The sequence below is a fragment of the Acipenser ruthenus genome, chromosome 9 (assembly GCF_902713425.1).
Source record: "Acipenser ruthenus chromosome 9, fAciRut3.2 maternal haplotype, whole genome shotgun sequence".
Taxonomy (NCBI): Eukaryota; Metazoa; Chordata; class Actinopteri; order Acipenseriformes; family Acipenseridae; genus Acipenser; species Acipenser ruthenus.
Window position 1 is genome coordinate 38,620,530 of NC_081197.1, and position 25,260 is coordinate 38,645,789.

The following is a 25,260-nucleotide window of genomic DNA, read 5'->3' on the forward strand; positions in this document are numbered from 1 at the left end:
TGCTGGCTCCAGGGATCAGCCTATTTACAGCTTCCCTGGTGGATCAGCACACACAACGGCAGCGATGCTGGCTCCAGGGATCAACTAAAGTGCGGCCTCCGTAGTCCCTCAGCATGGCAACCGTCTGAAATGGGCTGGTTGAGGCACATTGCAGGGTCATCAGGTGGGCACCTCCCATCTTTGGTGTTTCGTCAACTAATTCATGACACCTCAGGATAGCTTGACAGCGATGCTGGTGGGAAAATAAGGCACTGGCCAACATCTGCCTGCTGGTTGCTCTCCTGGATGGAGGAATGTCATTCTCTGTGTGCAGCTATTGCTGATATTGGCGTGAGCTGCTGATCGTATTACACCGTTCTTCCAGTGCTATTGCCAAGCATCGCAGCACCTGGTCATGACGTCAAGTGTGAAGCAACCCTGGATCACAGCCTCCTTACATCCTGTAAGTATCCTGTAAGTATGCATATGACACCACGCTACATCTGTAGAATATTATTACGCTCTAAGAAAGTGAGACGGCACACAATGTAGGGGAGGTCCTTTTTTTATAACTATTAAGTAGGCCAAGGCTCAGTGCGCGAAAACTCCACAGCAGTTGTGGCTTACGTTCATTTTCAGAGAAAAAATATTCTGTTATCAGGAATTGACACATGGAATTAGTTAAACAACTTTATAACCACTATCTGAAGAGAAGCAGCATACAAATGAAGTATTAGTTTTTCAAGAAGACTTGCACAAATATATTTTTTAGGATAGGCAACACAGAAAAATGCAACTACTGCATAACATAAAAAAAGGCAAACTTCTATTACTATACATTACTTCTTCAGCATACACATTTAACTGGGTCAGTGAGGCCACCGATATGTTGGTTTTTGTTCAGGGATGACCTGTGTTATGAGCTCAGTAGTTATTTCTTAGTTACAGAGCTTCACAAAGTCATGGGACCATGGATTGCCTTCCTTAAGCTTGATGTTCTCAACGCAGAGAGATTCCTTCCTGCAGCAATAGAAATCAGATATGATAAGGGTACTATGTCTTCCAATGCCACTGTGCTCTAAAAGGATATAAAATCCATTCTTGTAAAGCACCATTCCATCCCCTTATAAAAATGTACATGGTATAACATACAAGGTGAAAAGAAGATTGCAAATTACTTTAACAGTGGCAATATGTGGAAGTGAAACAGTAAAAAAAAAAAAAAAAAACTTCAAATAAACTTGCAAACAGAGATTTCATTAACTTTTTATTGAACCTGTTTTTTTGTTTTTATTTAATTTACTGTAGTTGAAAATATGTTTCCTGTAACATCTCCTTCTTTCAAAACTGCACATTTGAGATCTATATAGTGAATAGAAGTGCATGGGACGTAAGATTGATGGGATTATTGAGGTAACTGCAACCTCTTTTAGGTGTTTAGGCATTCTTAAGTAAGCATGTTAGCTATGAAATGAGATCAACTGCCTCTGTACTTAACATCAGTAATCATAACAATTGATACTGGAGTCTGGTGACATAGCAAAACCTGCCATCTAAAGACAGCAGGATAAGGTTTTTGACTGTCAAATTATTATTCGAAGAGCTATTATGATATATATGATATACTTTATTATGATATATATTTTTTTTTAATTAGGCTTGACCTTTGACCTTGAGCTGGTGTACTGCCTAGTGAAGCTGGTGGCAAACATCTTCCTCCAGCGGCTGGAATCAGTGGAGAGTCGTGTAATTGTGTGAATCCTAGAAGTCATAATTTGGAAGGGCATTCCAAAGATTGCTGGTTCGAGTTCTTGCAAGCAACAATCACTGCATCTGCTGTCAGGTATTTTGTGGCTCGCTCTTCAATGATTCCAGCAACCAGGAAATTCCAAGGTCATGTGACTATTCTGTTTAATATATATTCTTACCTGTCAGAAGGGACTTCTGAAATGCAGATTTTCACAATGTCAATTTCATCTTTTCGGTAGAACCGAGTGCCTGTATTCTTCAGTTCAATGGAGTCTATTTTACAAAGCATCGTTGAGTGAGCCATCACCATTTTAGACCCCGAAACACCTTTCTGTCTGAAACAGGAAGATAAGAAATCAGAATGAATATCTGCTCTGTATATTTTGCGCCATGTTTGGTAGATTTTGATGATGACCACAGATGGAATTACTCCTACCCTAAACAATCCCTATGACTAAAGTCTACTGCCCACCAAGACTGCTGCTACTAGGAAGTCCAGCTTGAGCCTGGTTCGAAATCACGAAATCAGTCTTTTTCTTGATCTGTATTGTAGATGACATGCATACAAAAGTAGTACAGTGGCCCTCATCATTTCACAATTTCACAGATTTGGTTAATTCACAGTTAGACCATGTTAACAGTAAATTGTACAGCACTAAAATGTTTTATATAATAAGGCCCTTACACTAATTAACTACATTATTTTTTTTAATGTGTAGGTCATATAGTGAATTATAGTGAATTATAGCATATTAAAGCAAACAGAATAAAATGTGAAAATGAGATAACCATAAATGCTAATTATAGTGCTACACGCACTATAATTAGCATTTATGGTTATCTCATTTTCACATTTTATTCTGTTTGCTTTAATACTTCAATAGTATGAATGTAACCCAACATACTTACAGTTTAACCTGGCTATGCGACTGGGTAACCCCTTCACTCTTGAGAGTCACCTGGATACGACTGCTTCTGCTCAGCTGAGTTACGTGCAAATCCACAAGAATGTGATGAGCTGAATAAAGAAGACACAGAACAAATATAAGGCTTTAGTCAGATGGCAATGTAATCAAGTTACACAGTTTGCAAGCAAGCATCTTAACATAACCACCTTATTGCAAACAAGGGCACACACACCGTTTCCCTCTTTACAAACAATTGTTTCTGAATAGTTGTGTGGCAGGGCAGGGCCCTTCCTGTAAATAATATTGTTTTGTGGTAGTTTGGTGGTGGTTGGCAGGGATGGGGCTATCCCTGCCAAAATATATGTGAGAATGTGGCTGGAGCTAATTGAGTAATTGGTGATAATTAGGCTCCAGCCACATGGTGAGTGAACAGTTTGTTACTGTAGGTCTGTATTTTTGCTTGATAAAGTTCAGTGAAGGCTCTGACCAGCCTGAACAGTTTTGTTTTTTGTTTTAAACCTTTGTTTTTGGCCCATGTGCCTTTTTGTTTGCACTTTCTGTTATTTTGTTTATTAAAAACTCGCAGCTGCGCTTAAACTGCAGCTTCCTTGCCTCTGAGTCTCCTTGCCTGCCGAAACCTCCTGGGCCTGCAACGCTACCCTGTCACAAGTTGCTACATAAATTCACAGTATCACAGCAGAACCTCACATCCACAATGACATACTTTTACAGAGCCTCCTTACAAAAAAAAGTGTTACTATAGGACTCGGTACAGGACTAAACAGACTGTAAATCCTACAGGCTGCAGTATATTAGTGCATGTTCTTATTTGATCTCTACATTAAATCAACAAAAGAGATTGCTATAGTACATTGACAGGTATTGCACAGGACATCTTAAAAGACTATTAAATACTTTTCAAAGCTGTACAAAGAGGCCAAACTTTGCTGGGGACCCCAAGGGGGGGTGTTACATGGGCACTGACGCTCCTGGTGTGGGGGATGGGAAACCGGCATCGGTGTAAAAGTGATTCTGGCTTTGGGTTTGAGAGATTGGAGGACACTCACAAGCACTCGGAACGTCTGTGCTGTGTGGGGACGATGCGGTGAGGAGAAAAAACATAACTAGACATTCCAAATTAAGGGGAATATAAATACAAATAATAATTGGTAATTATATATATATATATATATATATATATATATATATATATATATATATATATATATATATATATATAAATAAAAATACGTTTCAAAGTCCTGTTCATCACATAGAAATGCAAACAATTGAAAGAAGGGGATGCGTAGGGGTAGTACTGCTAATCTTACTGATAGTTGTCTTAGTGAGTTTTTCAAATTAAGTAGGCTTTAATGAATATATATCTACTATAGGATGTGTACAAAAAGCTGTATTTCCTATTGTGCAAGTTTTTTTTTTTTTTTAAATCTGTATTAACAGGAATTCTGTAACAAAAACGATACTTAAACGTGACTTAAAAGGAAATTTTTAAAACTAATTAAGGTATATTAAAAACCCACATTATTTACAAAACAATCACTTACCACAGAAAGGTGGTGCATCTGTTGTCAACATGAAGACTTCTTCTTTTGGCAGTGGGTTAACTGTAATTCCGCCATTTCTAAGCAACCCTGGTAAAACAGAGACACACCAAAGGGAACGAGGAAAGACGAGGATCAATGTCCTGATGCAGTTATTCATGTTCCACCAAACTTAGTAAATGAATAATTAATGGAACACTGATGTCACTGTGTGCAGTATATAACAAAACATAGTCATGTAATCTAATATTAAGTACTGTACATGTCTTTTTCCTACAGTAGCTGACCTTCTGAAATGTATGATACAGTTAAGTCAAAATACATTTTACTGTACATTTATACATATTCTGGATTGATTCTGAATCTGTCCCCTTTATCACACAGATAAATCAGGCTATGTATTTAAAATCAGAATCCAAGTAATGATAAAATAATATTCACCAGAAATTAAAATACACCTTACATAATTGCAGAAACATATTACACATATTAGCTCAAATAAATGGCACTTAAATAAAATGGGTCTTTCAGTACTCAGCTCAGTCATAATAACTCACTCACGACAAACAAATATCATTATAATAGGCTGAAATAAATTATGCAAAACATCTTATCAGAAAACAATATACTCTACCTATTCTGGGACAAGAGCCACCGAAAGGGTGGTCACAATTCAAACATTTTCCAGTGACAAAATCTTCATAACTTTGGCAGGGGAAAGCCAGCAGCGGACAAGGATTAGTGATGGCGCTGATATAGAGGTGTACTGCCCTCATGTGGTCACAAATCATATAACGAAATACTGGAAAATAGAGAAAAACTAAAAGCACAAATGACAACAAACCATAATTAGTTTGATATATAAAACTGAAGAGAAATACAGTATACTGTACTATCTGCTCTATGATTGGCACAGATATTGACACATCAGTGTCCCCGTTGTTCTCTTATTCTCTGTGATAGGATATGATTAGGAGGCTTATCATTATACTGTGGAACTGTCCATCCCCACTAAACAATGTTCAGTGTTTTCATAATTTCAGTGTAATTACTTTCGTATGATTGTACAGGATGCAAGGGCAAAAAGGGATGTGAAGTCCCATAGGTGGTACAATTCCCATATGGGGGACTTGATATGGCAGGAGTGATACAGTATAAAAGGAGCTGTTAGTACATGTTCTAATCTCTTACCTTGCTGAAAACGTAGTGCTAGGTTAATGGTTATATTAGTTATTAAACAGTAAGTAGCTTCAAAAGCCATTTTGAGTTATTATTATTAACCCTTTACTATTCCTGGTGTGGGCAATCATTCTGAGAGATTCGGGGTTACATTGCTCCAACATTTAGTTTATCTTTCTACTCCAGTGTAGCATAGTCATCAAATAAACTAAAGGTAACTAAATCTGTTCTTGTTCGAGACTTATTTGAATTGCAATTTGGTAGAGGTATATAAAAAAAGTTATCTTCACTATTCTATTCATTTTTAAATGTTCATTGTATATCATTTTCTGTTACAGCTATTACATCCTGGTGACTTTTGTACAGTGAGGCATAATTGTCAAAGCTTTTATTAACATGTACATGTTTCATACCTGAGAAACAAAAAGCCGGAGTAGTAAGGAAACCTTGAATTACAGTTTCTGTGTTCAGTGCTTATTTATTCCATTTTATTTTTAGATATTTTTAGCCTTTTTTTGGCCTTTTTTTCCTCCATCGTTTGAAAAAGTGAATTGACTGGCTTTTCATGGCATTTCCCAAAAGTAACTCCTCTAGAGTTTTGATGAGTAACACATTCCAAGAACTGCTTAAATCAAACAATCATGTGCGTAACATACCCCCTCGACACAGCTCTAAATGTACGAGAGCTCTCAGTATGGTGAAATTGAGAACCATGACGTATATCAACTGTTTGTACAGAATAGTATAGAGTATAAGAGATGTCAATGACTAGTTTAATGAAAAATGAAAAAATGAATGTGGCATTTTAAACCTAGATGTCATTGTGTTAGCATATAAGGTGTTAGTTTAATGGTACTATATATTAAGTATTATAAATTAAAATGACCAATTTACATTTCGTGGAATTACTTCTATGCTAAGTTTCTATACCAATGACAGAACAATTGTACCAATATTTATAAGGCGCAGTTTTTTTTTTTTATGTACACAGTGTAACAAAAAATCTACAGAAACACACAAAAACACACCTGTCATATCAATAAAAGATCATATTGCTCAATTGCAATTACATGTCCTTCCAAAAATGAGGTCACATACAAACAAGCAGTTCCCAACATAGTCTTGTACCAAGTTTCATTATAAGTGGTTCGACACATATGTAAAACGAAAGAAAAAGAGATCACAACGCATATTATATGGAATAGCAATTCAAAGTTTCCTGAAAACGGGATTCCCAAAACAGAGTGACATATCTATAAACCTGCATCTTCATACGTCCCCAAAAAATGCAAGTGTGACTGACATACAGGTGCTGACGTACAGACAAGATCCCCTCCCCAATACATTTTGTGCAAATCACACATTCTGGAGTAAAGAGCTTTGAGACCCATCGGATCACCTGCAGTAGAAACTCTAGGACTACTTACTCGATGAGGTTTGTGACTTACTGCAACCAGGCTGGTCTTTTCCTCCATTGATCTGATAATCAATATGGCCAATGGGAATCCTTATGCCAAAATCTGCACAATTAAAAAAAAAAAAAACGGTTCTTTTGTTATCTTCAAGTTACGATAAATCCACAGGCCTGAAACCCACATTCCTGAAGTGATTACAGATTACTGTTTTTTTTTTTTTTTTAAGCTTTACTGGGATGTAAACTTATTCACAAATCCACAGCTGCAAACACAAATGGGGAACAGTTATCCCATTGTTGAGCAGAGTTTGTTTTTCATTACTCTTTAAACTGTAACATTGGGTAATGTGGAATTTCAGAGACTTGGAGGCGACTGCTCTGTAGTAGCACTGAAGAAGCATTGAAAGCCTTCATCAAGAGAGGAGAAAAATAACAGTTATTAAGCAACAACTCAATAATCAAAAGTAACAAAAATACAGTGAAAGAAAAATAATACAATTACAATATTAATAGATTGATACATAAAATCAGGATTCAAAAGCTAATCTAAAAAAAATATTTTTTTTAACCTCAACCTACCTTACCCAAACTTAGTGACCACCAACAGTGATGAGAGCGATACAAATGAACACCCTTTGGTATTACTCATTTTCAAATATAAATGAATGGCTTTTACATTTGCCATAGTTTGCAAAGATGTTTTTAAATGCGTTGTGGTTAAAAAATAATTTTAAAAAAGTGATGCACACTGCATCAGAGACATCTTAAGATCCCCAAACAATCATTATTCACAGTATTTTTAATGGGACCAGTTCATGAAAATCTAGCCACTAGGAGTAGATTCTCCTTGAAACTCATTTTTGTATTACTATTAAGAATCTTATCATTGAGTGTTTCATCAACAACACCTCAATGCATTCTGGTTACATTTTTCTATGTGCCAAGGCTATGGATATCCAGTGAAAGCAGATGTAACGTTTTCCACAAATATGTATTTGAAACAGGGCAGGAAGGCCTTACTGTCCATATCTGTGTGAATGGCCTCCACAAAGAGAGCATCACTGGGATCAAGGCGCATGTCCGTACTTGCTTTCGTAAACATAGGCCCTGCAGGATCCAACCCTGGAATTACAAAAACAAATGAGAGCGTGTGTTCTACAAGATAAAGGCCTGTGATAACACTCAAGGCCGCTGTACACACATTGGATATTAGAAAACAAAATGAGTACATCTGTTAAACATTCACTCTCACGGTTACACAATGGGGCTACACTGAGTGCAAAAGTAACAAGGTTGAAGTTTTGTTTTATAAAAACATTTAAAAGTGATTTTTAAATGATTGTGATGATTTTCTTAGAAAACATCTATAATACTTGTTTTTTTAGCGCAAAGAAGTCCAATTTCAAAACTCCTTTGGGATTCCATCAGTTTTTCTATGGAGCTCATTGTTTGTTTAGCTTTAATGTACCACTCAATATGCACAATAACCAAACAATATTTATTCGCTAGACCAGGGAGTTATGCCTGATGGATTTACTGAAGTTTTCCTCTGAAGTTCTATCTGTATTCTAGAACTATAAGTTGATATGGAGTTTATCCCTGATGTTGCCCAGGTACACCATAAAATCACAGCTGTGGTGATTCTCATACTTCAGGAAGTATTTTAGCTCATGTTCAGGGTTTGTTTCTTTACCCAAGAATCCCTTAGGTGGAAGGGGTTTCATATTCAGCAGACATTCATAGATGCATAAATACATTAAAATATATGTATGTGATGCAATTCAGACATACAATTTCAACAACAAACGTCTGACGCATATTTTACTTTGAAAAAACATGTTTAGGGATACAGAATGTAATAAAATTGTAACTGTAAAAGTACAGGCAGCGTGTGTTTACTCATTTCAGATGCGAGATTCTGTGTATCTGACAATGAGTGCATCTTTGTTGCTGTATTGGAAACCCATCTTGTTTTTTTTTTTTTTTTTTAATGCGCAGCAGCAGTCGTATTCTTTGAATGCCCTATTCATACTCAGTGGTGTGACCCAGTGATGCACTTGCATGTGACAATGAGGCATTCTATATATTTACATATGCTGTACATTTCTGTCCTCAAATGGGTCTACAAAAAAAGTGTTTTTGTGAAATTAAATGATGTTAATGTTAAATTACATCATGATAAGCAACTAAGGTTGGTATCTGAGTCTTCATGTTAACCTCCCGAGTTGCTTGTTGTAAGTTTTGTAACCATTGCCTTTGTTTTGGCTTCTTCATTTATTTCAAACCTGTTCAGTAAACAGAAACAGAAAACTACAGAGCCTATAATTGGAACTAATCTGCAATTAAATAAATAATTAATAGTTTTTGGCCTTTTTTGGTCAATGTAGTCATGATAATAGATTTGAGTTTATACTGTTTATAAGAATAACTGTGAAATACAAACACAAGCTTTCAAGAGCTTGGTGTAAGTGGAAAATTAAAGACACAGGTGTTATTTTTCATTAGAAGAATTGTCAGATTTTTATTGCTATTTTTGAGTATTATAATATGTTATTGTTTAAATAGAAAAGCACCTGTTTCTATACATTTTCAGTTATGTCATATAACATACAGTATTTTTTATTTATTTAATATAGATATACTATGAAATGATGTACCTGTGATTCGCCCTAGTTTTCCACCAAAGATACTGCCCACGAATCCAGCCACATGAGCCCCTAGACTCACTCCAATAAAATGAAATGATTCTTGCATACTTCCAAGTGCCTAAAACAATTTAAAATCCATTGAGAACACAGTGCAATTTAGATTGCATTTGTATGAAGTACAGTAATTCTGGATCAGAAACAACATCTGTTTTTAAATACGTTGTACTTACAATGAGATTATTTATGACAATTGAAATGTCCACAGACAGCTCCTGGGAGTTTTGGACCACAACATTATACACAGAGGATGCTCCATATAACCAGTCCACCACCAAAACATTCACCTCAGCGGCATTCAGGAGAGCTTGGACCAGGTCATCAATCCAGGAAGGTTTATTCCCCAGTGCCCTTTAAAATTGGTTAAAAAAAAAAAATGGAACTTATTCATGAACAACCAAAACTGTCTCAGCTTTATTATAGATCGCTTAGAAACTACTTAAAAAAATTAAAGTATCAAAAAGAAAATTTTATATATATATATATACATACAAGTAGTGAACAAAAAAATGGGACAGCAAGTATATTGAAAGCAAATAACATCCCAGCATGCTTAGGGTCATGTATAAAAATGCTGGACAGGCCTGGTTACCTATAATTATGGCTAGCATGGCTGCAAGAGGAGACCTCAGTGACTTTGAAAGAGGGGTGATTGTTGGGGCACGTTTGGCAGGAGCTTCAGTGACCAAGACAGCTCAACTTGCTGATGTTTCACGAGCAATGGTGTCTAAGGTGATGTCGGCATGGAACTCCGAGGGAAAGACATCATCAGCAAAGGGCAACAGTGGACGGAAGACATTCTCCAGGATCATGATATCTGTGCATTAATTCGAACTGCAAGGCAAAACTGGCGAGCAACTGAAGATTAATTGACTGCAAATTTCAACCTGGGGTGCGAGCAGCCAGTTTCATCAAAAACGGTCCACTGAGAACTCCACAGAGCGGGATACCATAGTGGCCCAACGCACTATTAAGTGACTTTACATTGGTGTTTTCATTTTTTTGTTCACTACCTGTAATTATATATATATATATATATATATACACACACACACACACAGTACTACTACAACTAACAACTATCAACACCAACAAAAATAATAACGTATTAATATTTTATATTTCCAATACCAGTATGGAATATTTCCTGACTACATACTGTAATACTATTTAAGTTATATAGTCACAAATGTAATGTAGAAGCATTTGTTATTATTCACTTGAAACAACCTACTGGTTAAACAGAACAGCTTAACTTAGGTTCACATCACATTTTGATCTTGTGCACAGACTCCATTGCTGTCCTACTGTGTACATTGAGCTTTCTAATGTCAGAGAATCCTTATAGGGACTCACCTATACCCGAGGATAATCACTTTTGTGTCCAGGGAGGAATTGAAATTGGAAGCCTGGATCTCCTCTATTGAGCCCCCACTGACGATGCTGGCACAGTTCCTGTTCTGAGGGGTGAAGATGAGATATTGGACTTGCAGCTTGTTCTCTCCAAGGTACTGCTTCCAGGTGGTAGTTTGAAAGTTAGTGCAGTCGGATGCAGCAGCAAGGTCTTCCTCTGCCCCTACAAATACACAAAGCTGTGGCTGTTATTCAGACAGCTCATTAATAATTAACCATTGTGTGGATGCTTTGCATGCATAGCTATAAACAGAAGTGTTAAAATTTGGTTGTTGATTTTAAGTAGTAAAGGCAAACATGTTTTATTTCTAGCATTGAATCACTGAACATACCAAAACGGTACCGCTGTATACAGGACATGGTAACTTTACGGCAGTACACATTTTGCAGTATTACATTGTAAATGAAATGTATTGCATTTAAGGTACTACTTATCGATGTATATTTCTGTAAGGACTAACAATTTTTTCCTTTTTTAACATCTATTTCCAAAAGATAGTTCAATACACAATGTTGTGTCAGACCCATCTCACACTTTAACTAGTGAAAAACCCGCGTCCTATCAGTTAAAGATGATTTTTTACAAAATTAGGGTTGCTATTGTAACAAACAAACAAAACAAAAACAAAACAGCAAATTGTTTTCTTAAAGACCTTGGTTATTAAAACATATTTCATTTTTCAAAGTACCTTCTGCTATAGGTGACATATTCAGTGCCTCCACCAGTTAAATAAAGTGAATAGTTAAATTACATTTTGAGTACGAGTATTTTTTTTTTATAACAGTTTAAATTAGTTTTAATGTGTCTAAAAATAAGCTACTAATTGTTATTCTATGAGCCTGTTGTTTAACCTTAATCTTTTTTACATGTTTGTTTTAAAGGCTAAATACATTATAAACTACTTCATGTTTAACAGTGTTTCCTACTTCTGTATCCTTTAGTTTGTTCCAGAAAGGTTTTATTGTAGTTATCAAACAGAGTGCCATCTAATACAAATCAATGCCAAAAACATACTTGCTATAACATTTTAAATAAAAAGGTATATCATTTGCTTACCTTCTAGAAGTTGACTGCAAAGTACAAGTAGCCCAAACAGGGTTAAAACTATTTTCCAGATCCCAGCCATTTTTTGAAGTAAGAGCTCACAAGACAAAACCCCACACTCCTTGGTGCTCTCTGGCTTAATAATTACCAGTCAACCTGATTAATGATTGCAGGAATAGACACACACTTTTTTTAAATAACCAAGAAGCAGTCCTCCTCTCATTTATTTTCTTCTTTTTTCGTGTATTATTTAGGATTAATCTTTTATGTGTTTCTATTCCTTTATGCCTGGAAACACCCCCACGACACACTTGCACAGCAAATAAACAGAGCGCTTTGTTTAATCTGCTCAGTATTATATTCAAGTGTTTCCGTGCTAGCATTGCACTGTGCACTCAGCATTGTTCTAGCATAAATTGGCATCCACTACACATAGATTCACGGTGCCCAAGCCTGATTAAGATGCAATACAAAAGACAGAGTAGTTTACAATGTAACTTTTTTTTTTAATGTAATAAATGCATGTGAGCAGGTACTTAATTTCACACAAATAAATCAATTTGGTCTGAAGAATGCAGTGTTTTAAGTGATTTATTATGTGCCAGTGCTCATTTACACCACCATGTGACTCAAAAGAACTTCTAGTAGTACCCACAGATATCAGGACTGCTCAGTCCCTGACAACCTTCTGGTTCCTCCTCAAGACACACCTGTTCTGACAGCATCTGTAAACCTCACAACTCTTGACTATACTGGACTATATGGCACCCAATTGTACCAGTACTTGCATCAGCTTGTACTCGTACTGAACTGCTCCATACCTTGCTGTATTTTACTACTGTTCTTAATTATAACTATTCACTGTATCTTGTACTTGATTCTACTCTTAGATATCCATATTCACATTTTTTGTAATTGCTCTTATTTGAAATTGTTCTTATCCATTTATTGTACTTACTATGTGCTTAATGGACTTTACTCATATAAGCAAATATTTTTACTATAAGTTAACTGCTCTTAGTCAAACTCACTGTTAAATGTAATTTTTTACATACCTTTATTATATATTCATTTATGTATCTTACTAAGATTTGGGGTAAGCCTACAATACGTCAGCCTGGAATTCCTAACTAGCTTTAGTTATCTCAATCAATAAAACAAACAAAAAAAAGTAAATGACAAGAACCAACGAACCTGTAAAGAACTGACCACTGTCTAATGCTGTTAATGTGTTTTCAGAAGTGCACGGTGCTGTTGCAAAACAGATTCAAGCCAGGTGGTGGTACTGGTCCTAGCATCCTCCCAGCTATACTTTAGAGTGTAACCAAAATCCCTTTGGGCCTTTTCGTACGTGAAGCTAAACTGCGTGTTGAGCAGGATGAGAAGCTGGCGGTTCATTCTGGGAGTGTACTTCACAAAGTTCAGAAAGACCTGCACCATCTACAGAAGGAGTGTGAGGAACAACAGCAGAGGCAGAGGGAGAGCGAGCCTCTCCTGAATCCTGAACCCCAATGGCTTTAACACCACGTGGTTGAAATCTGAGTAGCTTACATGTGAAGTGTCATCTGAGATGAAGTAGAACCTACCACCAATCAAGGCGGCTTTCTTGGGATCCCTCATAGCTTTGGCTGCTAAAATATGGGCCCAGGCTACATTGCCTACATACACTGGGTTCACAACAGACTCCTTTTTGGAGCTACATAACAATATGTCCCCGTTTCTGTATCTGTCATCCATGTGGCCCAAAAGGAAGTTACAGCCTTCCCTGTAGATGTACATGGGCCACAGGGCACATGTCACTATTTTGTCTAGACTTCTGAGAACCTCCCCATTGACCTGTAGAACCAACTGTTCAGCTTGGAACTTGGTCTTGCTGTAGGGAAATTTCAAGGAGCATGAATAAACTGTGTCTTCATTCCCATTGATCACAGGGTCTCCCCGGGTGTTTGGAGCTGCCACCTCAATGCTGCTGGTGTAGATGAAGGATTTCACATTCTCTTGGCTTCCAGCAAGAACTGGGTACCTTGGATGAAGAACAGAAACACGTCATATTAGCATTTTCCTTCTTTAACACAAGCACTGCATTTATTTTTACAATTAGCTACAAATTGTATGTAGCTGAAATATTTTCATCACCCCATTTCATGAGTCTGAATCCACATCCACTCATAGAAAGGTATTGCTGACACACCTTGTTGAGGATGGTCAACTAGAACAGTATGTTTGGAACATACACACAACAGACTCATTTATTTTTTAATATTGTAGTTTATAGTTTCCCCAGCTTGAGTGAGGTGCTAGCACAGGCAACAAAACGACTGGACAATCTGTGGTGTGAATGTTTTTAACAAAACAATATCTGTGGATGATTTCAGTCAGAGCTGAATTCCAGAGTGTTGTTCAAGTAGACAGTAGTCTTCTATTTAAACTGTGACAATCTTCTAGAAGGTAGCTTAAAAACAAAACAAAACATTCCGTACATTCAAACAATAAGTAAAAAAAAAAACATACTGTATCACGCAAACTATTTTGATAATCGCAGTATTAGCAGTTGCCAGGGGGTGACGTTTTTATTGCACAGCTTTTTGAAAACAGTGGAACTCTGAGGCGGTATGATACAAAATACCCATTCCAGGTGTTTTGAAAACAATAACAAAATAACAACACCAAAAGGTTTTCATTACCTTCCAAAGATTAAAGTGTATCAGGCCTGACAGGCCTGTCAAAGAGCCTGATCTCTGCAAGCTCATCCTCCTGCAGCAGAAGCTGGATAATTCTTTATCCCAAGAATCCAAACGCTCCAGTAATGAGACAAACTTCCCCAGCAAGAGACATGACTTGTGGGGTACAAATTCCCTTTTCAAATACCAGTTTATTGAAACTAGCTGCTGAAAGTGAACTGGAACAAAATGTGCCTGCGCTTAAAAACTGGATAACTTGGAGCTGGAATATAATACTGTGACGTCTGTCAGCAACGAATCCATGTTTGACCTTGGGCACGTATTACTAGTACGTTAAATCAAGACGTCCTAGCCAAAAATGTGGATTAATTAACAGAACAGGGAGAAAGAAAGTCACCATACTTGATACCAGAGTCGTTTGATAAGTATCTTAATACTGCTTGTTTGAAAAATAATAGTTTGACTAATATAACGAAAATCTTATTCTTGGATTTTTTTTTCTCCCAGAATAGGCTTTAAGTCACGTTATCTTGTTACTTTATCATCTATAATGCTATCCTTCAGTGTCACTCATTCCTTGGAGGTCATGCAGACAAGGATTGTGTGATGCATTATCAACGACCTTATCATGTCGCCAAGCCAATGTCATCCCTACTGATAAAAGACCAGACTTTTTTTTTTTTTAGCTGACCTTCCAACTGGCCTTTTTCCATAGCAACACGGTACTGTACAGTGTGTGAGTGGAAAGGGAGAGACAGTGAAAATATAATTGAAGTGTCATCAAATGAAAACTTGTAAACAGGTGCAGAAGTGAAATTCTGCAGTACTGTTGTGTGCAGGCATGCATTAGATTTTATAATTAGCCTAGTGGAACCCGCACAATAACAGCTCAATCCAACTTTTCTCCCTTACAGATAACTGAATGTTAAATAACTGTATATATGTTGTACTGTGTTAACACAACTTGTTGTTGATGTTTTTTTTTTTGTTGAAAGTTTTCTGTAAATGTATTAGTGTTAGTTACAAAAATGTTCAATTGATCTCATTTTAGCCAATGATGAGTCAATAACACTGACATCAGCAAAAACTCATACTGTACTTACCTCTGCAACAAGCAACTGAATCTATGAAATAGACAAATAGTAATCGGGTTCCAGGGGCTGCTTAGGAAAACAAAATGGTCCATACTTATGTATTTTGACACAAAATTAAGGCCGCATTCTGTTTGTATTAAGATTATTAACTCCAAGTTAGATACAGACATTAAGCATATGGATACAACATGGATTCGAGCTAACTTTATTTAGGTATTGATACATCGACGACCTTTTATCAAAACGTTTGTTTGCAAACCTAGTTTATTTTAGTATTACTTATTATTTTATGACTGAGTGCTTGTAATCATGGTTGCCTCGAGCTGTGGTGCAGACGTCTTTTGAGTTGTGCGCAGCCTCCCCGGGAACGCCCTCCAGCCAATCCGGACCTCCCAGTCAGCTCAGCGCCGGGCAAGCCTACCTGCTCAATAGGTTGCCTAGCAACGCATCTCTGCCACAACACCTTTTCCATTTTATTAATACGTGGCGAACAGGCTAAGGTCTCTTGCAAGAGAGTGATAGACCCAAAATTGTTGTAACAACTAAGGCAGGTCTGTGCTCTTTAAAATGATAGTGAAACAAATAGTTGAAACAAATGTGACAAAAATCAAATAAACGACAATAATAATAATCTTGTAAAGTAATCTCAATTAGTCACTCATGACAAACATGCCTATCTTCCATTGGTCAGTATCTTCTGGCTGCCCAGCACCTTTACTGAATATTTATTAGAATCAATAATTGTAAAATAAAAAAATAAAAAAAATAAAAAAGCTTGGGTTCATTTTAAAAAGTACATTTGCAAAAACAAATAGTGAAAATGTATTTTCAAAAATTTTGCAGAATTATACATTTGTTTCATACACTAACTCTTCTGTTGACTTTTGACTTTCACACCAGAGTTCTTTTAGTAGACAAAATGAACATGCGTAGGCCATGGAAGGTCAGTAGATTTGCAGATAAGATAATTTCCTGTCAACAGATACTGACTCATTGCTAAAGAGAACATCCGAGGCCAAGGGCACCGGTTCTCCGGTTTTTACTTTATCTGAAAACATAAATGTGCCATTTTCTTTTCAATATGTTTAGTAAGGTTTATGAATGTATCATTAGTTGCAAATAATAAAAAATCCATGGCTTGCATTTTGCTTGAGCTCTGTAACAAAAGGTTCAGCAATAGAAGGCAAACATTAGAAGTGACAAGAATCTGCACTGCCAGCCTTGTTAAAGACATGGCCAATTGTTAAGTCTGCAGCTATGTCCAAAAGTTTTGCATTACCTAGAATTTTAGAATTGAAACATAATTAAAAAATAAACCACATGAACAGAATTTAGGTATTTTATTCAACATCATGCAATCAAAGAAAGTACAAAATGATATCGCAAAAGTCTACCGGTAGCCATGATAGTACTACAGTATTTCATGTTAGATTTCGAAATGTCACTGTGATAGGGCGCAAGCCCCTGTATGTATATGATGTATTGTTATATTGTCGTTCTTCCAGTTTGGCAGGGATAGGGTTAATACTATCCCTGCCAAAGACACATTCAGAATGTATAATTAGTAATCAATTAAGCCCAGCGACAGGTGTATAAAAGGAGCAGTCTCTCCACTTGAGGTTGACGAACCCAGGGCAAGGAGCAGAGCACAGCAGAACAGAGCAGAGCACAGCACAGCACAGCAGCACAGCAGCAGAGCGCATCAGCAGAACAGAACACAGCAGCAGAGCAGAGCAGCAGAGCACAGCAGAGCTGCACAGCAGATCAGAGCAGAGCAACAGAGCAGAGTACAACAGAGCAGAGCAGCAGAGCACAGCAGAGCAGAGCAGAGCAGTGTACGTAATTGATGTTAGATGGGATTCATCGACACACTTCATTGAGATTTGCTGTATTTAATAAAATATATATGCTTTTGGTTTATGTAAAAATATAGAAATATGACATTTTGACACAATATGAATAATTTATGTAATGCAAAAACCTTTATTTTAAAGAAGAATGAGCAATGTTACCGCTGTGGTAAAGTTACAGTAAAGTTACAATTAAGTCAGCTGATATTCAATTAAGCCTGGATATCCACACAGCTAATAAAGTCAATCACAAAAAGGTCTTTGTTCCCCCAGTACCAAAAGAATGAGTGTTTTGAAAGCTGTTCAAACCGAATCTTCTCCAACCCTCCAGGCCCCAACCACCCCAGAGTCGATACTGTCTCAGCTCTTGGTGGACAGGGGGTACTCTTGTGTTTGTGACTCCACGGTGTCGTCTGGTGGATGTACAATTAAAGAGCAAGCCCGAATACCCCCAAGAGGCTCCAGGACATCAAACACTTTTTCCCACTCATCCTTCTCGGGGTCATAGCACTGAACTATCTCCACCATACATCGGCTGTTCCACGAGTAACCCCCAATCACATAGATCTTGCTCTTGAACACTGCCACCCCCACGTCGCTCTGCCCGCTCAGCATGGGTGCAATGGCTGTCCACTGGTCTGTTCCTGGACAGTAATATTCACAGCTGAGCACATCATCGTAGTCGTTGGTGCCCCGGAAGTGGTTTCCTCCAATGACATAAAGGCGGTCCTCAATGGTGCACATGCAGTGAAGTCCTCGAAGGGTGGACATGTCTGCTTTGCGACTCCAAGTGTTGGTGTCAGGATCATAGCAGGTCAGTTGTTTCTGGAACGTGTCATGTGTAATGCCTCCTAAATTAGAAAAAGAAAAAGAAAAAAATTTGAAAAAGTTTCTTAGGACTGATCTAGTACTAACTAGTTATCTGACAAGTTAATACTGTTTTAAGATCGTCAGCTAAATGGGCATAATTGACAATTATATTCAATAAACTATGGAATTATAAAGTATGTAATTATACCCAAATACCCAACCAGGAACTAGTTGGTAAAACAACCCACACATGTACATAATCCATTCAGCTAGAAACACGAAAATACCAAATATAGTTAGCAAGGTGAGATTTTATATATTTTAAATTATTCTATTTTATTTTGATAATTTTAGAGCAGACCAGATCTGCTTTACAGGTACAGGGGAGGAAGATTAGGCTGATAGCTGTGTAAATCCATAACTGCATTTAGTATTGGTAGTAGTTATTTTGTCTTCTGGTAATGCACTGACACAGTTATGCCTTTGTGTTATAAAGAAACAAAAAAACAAAAACATTGGGCTAAATATATCAAGGTCATTACTCCCATGTGGACTTAGTTTTGTAACACAAAAGCATTTGAAGATTTTGCAGATGAAAGCCACTGTAAAGACTGTAGTGGGCTGAGATAAAAAAAAAATCAAAAAGTGAATTTATTTTCCTGATTAGACTACCCAAGAACCACACTCTTCTATGGCAAATTACATACCAAAATGATGTGCATCATTCATTTAATTAAGCAGGGCATCTGGGCAGGTATGAATACTTCAGGAACAAACTACACTAAACTAAACGTTTCAGGCTGATTTATTGATCTCGATCACAAAATTCAAAACAACTGCCAAATACAAATACAGTAACCATAAATAATTTGTATATACAGCTTTGTACTGCACTGCGTAAAAATAAATAGCTATTCTTTGAACTTCACATATATTACAGTCTATCATAATTAATCAGTTCATCTTGGCAGTTGAATAAAGATAAAATACAGTATCTGCAATATCTCACTAAATATATCACACAATTGCAACTGCAGGAAAGAAGCATATGAAATAGTGATAATGGTCACTCTGAAAGGAGTTTGTGGCTGAATGACTCAATTTCAGTACACTGATGATAAAAATCCTCTTCAATTTATAGGAAAGGAAGTGGTAAGAGCATTACAAAAACAGCAGAGGCACCTATTGTATTGACCAGCTGAGTTCTGTATACTTGCATACCCACATTGTCAAGGTATATTAAAACATTTCATAAGCAGTGCTTGAACTTGAATTGTGATGTATAAAATGTTTTGGATGAGGATATTGATTTACCCAGTGCTCTGGCATGCTTTTTTTAAAGAGAAATAATATTTCAATCATTACTAGCAAATTTGCTGATAGTAAAAATAAGTAAAAGGTTTGGGGTAAAATGTAACCAGTGGAACCTATACATTATCTGAACATAATGTTGTCTTTAAATAGTTGCAAATGAATCTGTTATTGTAAACAGACATATACATTCTTATACATTCTTACTGTCCTGGTCACACATTAAACTCAAGGTTACCTACCTGAGATGTACATTAAATCTCCGTGAACTGTTCCAGCATGTCCATAATGGGGTTCGCTTATTGGAGCCACACATGTCCACTCATTATTGCGAAGGTTGTAGCATTCTACGCTAGCTGTGGAGCACATGAGGAACTTCAATTGGAAAGTGCATCATAATGCTGTTAACAGCCAATACGATTCTATGTATTCAGTAGGAAGCATTTTATGGTTGTAACTGATATAGAAAGATGGTATAGTACCAGAATTATTGGCAGTAAAATTAGGTGCAGCTTACCTATCTCGCCTGTTGTGTTCCTTCCACCCACTGCATACAGTTTTCCTTTCAAGGCACTCAAGTGGAAAAAGGTCCTCTTCTCGTTAAGGGAGGCCACCTGCAACCACCTGTTAAAGCGAGGGTCATATCTATAGACACTGTCCACTGCTGTCTTCCCCTTGGTGTCATAGTTGCTCTGCCCACCCACAATGTAGAGGAAGTTGCCAATCACAGCAATGCCATGCTGGTACCTTGGCACATCCATTGGTTTCAGGGCCTTCCAATTCTTGGTATCTTCATCAAACAACCGTAGCTCTTTGCTGACCACTAGCTGTTGGCGTAGTACTCCCCCTAAGGTGACCAGGTGGTTGGCATCAGAGCGAATGTGTGTTCTCTCTGTCTGCATGATGGGCTGCATGTAAGGCATCATCTGGTAGTTGCTTGCCTCCAGGAGCAGGTTGACACAGGCTGCTTCCACCCGCAGGAAATCTGCTTCATCGGATATTTGCAACAGCTCACTGGGGGTCATGAGCGGAAAACGGATGTTCTTCATGAGCTTGTAGGTGTGTGCTATGCGGGATTTGTCATGCTTTAGCCAATCACAGGTGTGTTTGAAGAGCTCCATCTCAGTGCAATTCTTCAGGTTGTCACTGGCCAGAGCATGGGCCATGCTATCCTCGGACAACTGCAAGTATTGCCCTTCCTTCAACAGAACTGAGAAGTTCCTGAGGACAAACTCATTGATGAAGCTGCTCACTTCTGTAAGGTGGTAGACGGTAGAGATTCGGCCCACTTCCACACAGTTGTCTGTCGTAACCTGAAGAGACACACAAGTAGAACACGTAAGTGGAGTTTTTTCACTATAGGGAAACTTAAATATAATAAATATGATGTATGGACAGATACTGGTAAACAATACAAATAACATTACTGTCATTTTAGCAGCTTTAATTATTGGTGCATTAGTGCCTAACTAAAATAAAGGATGCAATGCATTTATTCACACAGTTATGGTATCAGAAGCTGTGGTACAACAAGAAATACAGTAATTACGAATGTCCGGTGGCCAAGTGATCACAAGACACTTCCATGAATCATCATCTCCTGTGGTATATTTACCTCACTTATAAGCAGTTCTTTACAGAAGTCCAGCACAGGCATGATCTGCAGAAAGCTTGCTGCTTCTAATGTGTCCTGGAGGTTGTCCATATTGAGGGCTACTTTTGCTGTGTAAATAAAGTCTATTATGTTCTTCAGACCGACACGACTCAGCCCTTGAAGCTTGATTGTTTTTAGCTCCTGTTCCTTCATGCCACCTTTGAGTCCAAAACAGTCAGGGGAAACATATTCAATACAAAGCATATACCATATTAGGCCACAGCAAGAATTGGTTGCACTTTTTTTGCACAATTAAGAGGATGTAACAGAAATAAACAATAAGGATTATATTCATACAACAGAATGTGTATATTGGAATGGTTTTCTACAACTACATTATTTTTTATCATCCTTTAATCTTTAAACACTAAATAGTACTAAAGTGAAACTTAGTAATACAGATGTTTGTGGGGTTAAAATCTTGTTTAAATCACATGCAGAAATACAAGTGACCTTTTATGAAACATATTTTCCTCTGAAAAGGACGAGGGTACCACATACGTCTTCAATTTTGTTTTGAAGCTCATTTTTTAAAACAAATTTAAAGCACACTGACTTATTCTGTTAATATATTTATATAACTTTGCTGGACACACTGTATTATTCTTGTTTTTTCTAGTAGAAGCATTCAGAAAGGAGAAGATGTACACCGTACAGTATGTGCAAGCATGCTTTCATAAAGACAGACCAGAGGTCATAAGCACAACATTGAAAAGAAGAGGACCTGTGAACATTGCCTTGAAGTAGTCACTGGAAGAAGCCATGAGCACTCTGTGGACAGGGAATGACTCAGATCCTTCTCCTGACACCAGGACCACGTCACAAAGGGTTTCATCAGAACGAAACTGGTCAAAACCCTGATAGAAGAAGAGTGTTAGGACATCAGTACCAGATTGTTCCAATCTAATCTGTGTTATGTTGAGCTTTACATATTTCAAGTTGTTGGTTGTTTATTGTCAAATGTACTGTGGAATAGGACACTAGACACTGTTAACCTTGATTAAACAAACATGGGACTCAGCAATTAACTATTGAACGTCAATTCCCTGGGATTGATAAGAAATATTGTACGCATCCCTATTCATGAAGAAAGATACATAATATCAAAATGTGTTGAAGATGAATATGGATTGGTGGGTGGGTTACTTGAACCTTGAAATTAGTAATTGGTGTATTAGCACGGAAAGGTAAGTGTTCAGCTCACTGAATCCACAGTTTCCAATTTGTACAGTATGTGTGTGGAGTTGGAATAAAAATAAATAAATGTTGCGATACCTGTAAAGCAGCTGAGCCATGAGCATCACTGCTGAAGATTCTGGTGCCCCTGTTACTCTTCCTGGTCTGGGGCTTGCTGACTGCTGATGTCCTCCTGCGGCTGACCCAGGAGAGTTTACGGACAAGTTTGTCTTCTTCCCTGTGGACGGGGAAACATTTTGGATGTCAAACCTGTGTATGAATCATATGTCATACTGCACTATGTGATCCACAGCAAAATAGAATACCATACTATGTGATCTACATTAAGTTATACCACTGAAACAAAAACACATTGGAAATGTGAAGAAACTCCAAGTTATCAAAAGTACCCAGCCATTTAAAGTAGAGATATCAAAAACACAAGCCAAGTTTCAAGAAACCATTTGGGCAACCTTGGCCAGCACAAAGCAAATGGGCACAACTGTCAAATCGGTGGGGGCCAAGGTTGCCCCAATTGTTTCTACTACAAACTTGGCTTGTGTTTTTCATGCGTTTGATCTGCTTTTATTGTGCCTGAAAAACACAAGCCAAGTTAGTAGAAACAATTGGGGCAACTATGTGATCTACAGTAAGTTATAGCATTGTACTATGTGATCTACAGTAAGTTATAGCACTGTAATATGTGATCCACAATAAGTTATAGGACTGTACTATGTGATCTGCAGTAAGTTAGAACACTGTTCCTTTTCATTCCACGAGGGTTTGCTGTAAATGTCCTTTGTCTGCTTAAAAACTAATCCCATCTTCATTGTTTCATAGAACGACTTTAATTGCTCTTTGAAGCCTTTTTGAGGACCTGAACCTTTCAAAAGCAGCAACAAAAGCATGTGACAGAGAGCAACTGACCCTCTAGAGACTTTTTTTGTTCAATGTTTGGTGAAATACGCACAATGTGATGTTGTTGTTTCACCCCTATACATACATCCATTATATGTATACAAGTCCTATATACATGAAATATGAAAACAATATTAGCAATACAAGCTGTAATACTGTAACACTTACGCCATATTGTCTTTTCCCTCTGGTAACCCCTTCAGTAAAGGATCCTAGTAAGAAGGGAAATGTAACTGAAACTGAAATTAAATTGGAAGCAGATGTGCACTGCACAGTATGTGAAAGTGCAAGATAACAATATTTCAGTATGTACTATTTCAGTACAGATTAGACGATACATTAGGGGATTGTATTAAGAACAGCTTAAAATAACACATAGAGGAGTGTCAGAAAAGCACTGGCGATTAGGACTGTCCAAGAATAGAAATGATTGGGGTTAGGAAAGAAAATGCGATGATTTAATCAGAAGTATGGATAGCAAAGAGTTCACAACCCAAAATGTTTTAGAAAATACTGCAAAGAATCAGTCATTTCCTCTACAAATGGCCACACACATTATTTCTTCTTGATCTGGCTTGACTTTGTTCTTGATGTAATGTTCTTAATATGATAAGTGATAATGAAAGTGTTTCTGGTAAAATGTTCCATGCTGAAATCTGATTTGAATAACCAACATTTATCTGTTAAAAAGTCATTTTTGTTACTTTAGTATTTGAAAAAAATTCTTATAATTAAAACATTAAATCATTAAAATATAATTCACAGATCTTTGAATTTGAGACAGCGATTTGAGCATGTATACACAGTAAATATGCTACCTAGAATCATTCTTTGTATGTACATTCATACGCATTTTTTTTTTTTCCTGTACATATTCTTCAACAGTTCAAAGAACATTTTTGTTAAAGACAACTGCAACTAAGTCTTACTTTTAGAAGTGACAGTTGTTTCCTGTTGGGTAAGCAGCAATAACCAAACAACAGGAGCCATTTTTATTGGCTTTCAAAAGGCAACGTTGCTGATTGTAGGTTGTCAAACGAAGTCGTTGTAGCTTCGCAACATCAAAAGTCAGTGATAAAAACAAACCTATATAACTGTGGTAAGTATAACTGAAATGGTATTGTACCATGGTAACTAGTTAACTACAAGTATAAATAGTTCGGTATTATTTGATAGCTAAAATAAAAACTAAATCAAATGCAGATTTCTACCTTAATAATACATGTCATGTAAATGTTTTTTTTTTTTTAAATGATAACAAAAAACAAAATCTTTGTTAAAATCTTTGAACTTACCTGTCTTTATATTTCAAGAAAAAAAAACTTTATTTGATGACAGCTTTTTGCACATGAACATGAACACGAGCTTCCCTTTCACACTATTCTATATCTTGTATAAGATGTTGCAGACTCTCTTAAGCAGAACTGTTTCAGTATACATGTAGCTAAACCACAACCATTTAGACTTCCTGTCCTTTCTGCACAGCCCGAGCTAAAAGAAGAAGTATAATACAGAAAAACACAACTGCAAAAAAAAAGAACAAAAAACAAAGCTGAGCATGCTTGACTATAAAACAATATCTTGTTGGATTACAGTTTATTCATGATATAAATCTACTGGATTTGATTGCACTGACCTTCAGTAAAAGGATTGTTTTGACTTCTATTTTAAATGTATGTATGTACTTTATTTTTAAAAGCAGTATAAATGTTTTAAATAAAATGTGAGTCTGAAAAGCCTGTATTTTGTAGCTCTTTCAAGGTGAACGCCTTGCTCTACTGTAGGTTTTTCAATTGTGCTCATGGGGCGCCT

The 25,260-nt window shown here is 37.0% G+C and overlaps 2 protein-coding genes and 1 pseudogene across 3 annotated transcripts; all 3 read right to left on the minus strand.

Annotated features, from left to right (window-relative positions):
* Positions 1 to 656: 656 nt before the first annotated feature.
* On the minus strand, positions 657 to 12,211 carry pla1a (phospholipase A1 member A). Of its 2 annotated transcripts, none has more exons than XM_034009050.3 (11): positions 11,967 to 12,211; positions 10,853 to 11,072; positions 9,670 to 9,847; positions 9,449 to 9,557; positions 7,812 to 7,913; positions 6,805 to 6,897; positions 4,833 to 5,018; positions 4,202 to 4,288; positions 2,638 to 2,746; positions 1,908 to 2,063; positions 657 to 999 (listed from the first exon to the last, which is right to left on the minus strand). In XM_034009050.3, the coding sequence occupies exons 1-11, from the start codon at positions 12,034 to 12,036 to the stop codon at positions 918 to 920; spliced, it is 1,392 nt and encodes a 463-aa protein (XP_033864941.1). In that variant the 5' UTR covers positions 12,037 to 12,211; the 3' UTR covers positions 657 to 917. The 2 variants fall into 2 exon arrangements, with proteins under 2 accessions (XP_033864941.1, XP_033864942.1); XM_034009051.3 differs by having other exon boundaries at positions 4,833 to 5,000; positions 11,967 to 12,208.
* A 226-nt stretch (positions 12,212 to 12,437) lies between these two features.
* LOC117405825 (3 beta-hydroxysteroid dehydrogenase/Delta 5-->4-isomerase-like) lies at positions 12,438 to 15,348 on the minus strand (annotated as a pseudogene).
* Positions 15,349 to 17,054: 1,706 nt separating this feature from the next.
* On the minus strand, positions 17,055 to 24,861 carry LOC117405274 (kelch-like protein 13). Its single transcript, XM_034008210.3, has 8 exons — positions 24,744 to 24,861; positions 23,617 to 23,660; positions 22,630 to 22,768; positions 22,079 to 22,211; positions 21,316 to 21,512; positions 20,218 to 21,013; positions 19,943 to 20,056; positions 17,055 to 18,430 (listed from the first exon to the last, which is right to left on the minus strand). Exons 2-8 carry the CDS (start codon positions 23,619 to 23,621, stop codon positions 17,940 to 17,942), a joined length of 1,875 nt encoding a protein of 624 aa, XP_033864101.3. The 5' UTR covers positions 23,622 to 23,660; positions 24,744 to 24,861; the 3' UTR covers positions 17,055 to 17,939.
* Positions 24,862 to 25,260: the final 399 nt, after the last annotated feature.

What these genes read in the sequence shown, in the direction of transcription:
- pla1a (XM_034009050.3), bottom strand. Translation starts at nt 12,036, where the DNA reads ATGGCTGGGATCTGGAAAATAGTTTTAACCCTGTTTGGGCTACTTGTA. An exon ending in TGGCTCTTGTCCCAGAATAG is followed by an intron (nt 4,289 to 4,832) that starts GTAGAGTATATT and finishes CTGTTTTACCAG; the next exon opens with GGTTGCTTAGAAATGGCGGA. An exon ending in AGATGCACCACCTTTCTGTG is followed by an intron (nt 2,747 to 4,201) that starts GTAAGTGATTGT and finishes TTCTTTATTCAG; the next exon opens with CTCATCACATTCTTGTGGAT.
- LOC117405274 (XM_034008210.3), bottom strand. An exon ending in ATGGCTCAGCTGCTTTACAG is followed by an intron (nt 22,212 to 22,629) that starts GTATCGCAACAT and finishes TTCTTCTATCAG; the next exon opens with GGTTTTGACCAGTTTCGTTC. An exon ending in GAACACAACAGGCGAGATAG is followed by an intron (nt 20,057 to 20,217) that starts GTAAGCTGCACC and finishes TGTGCTCCACAG; the next exon opens with CTAGCGTAGAATGCTACAAC.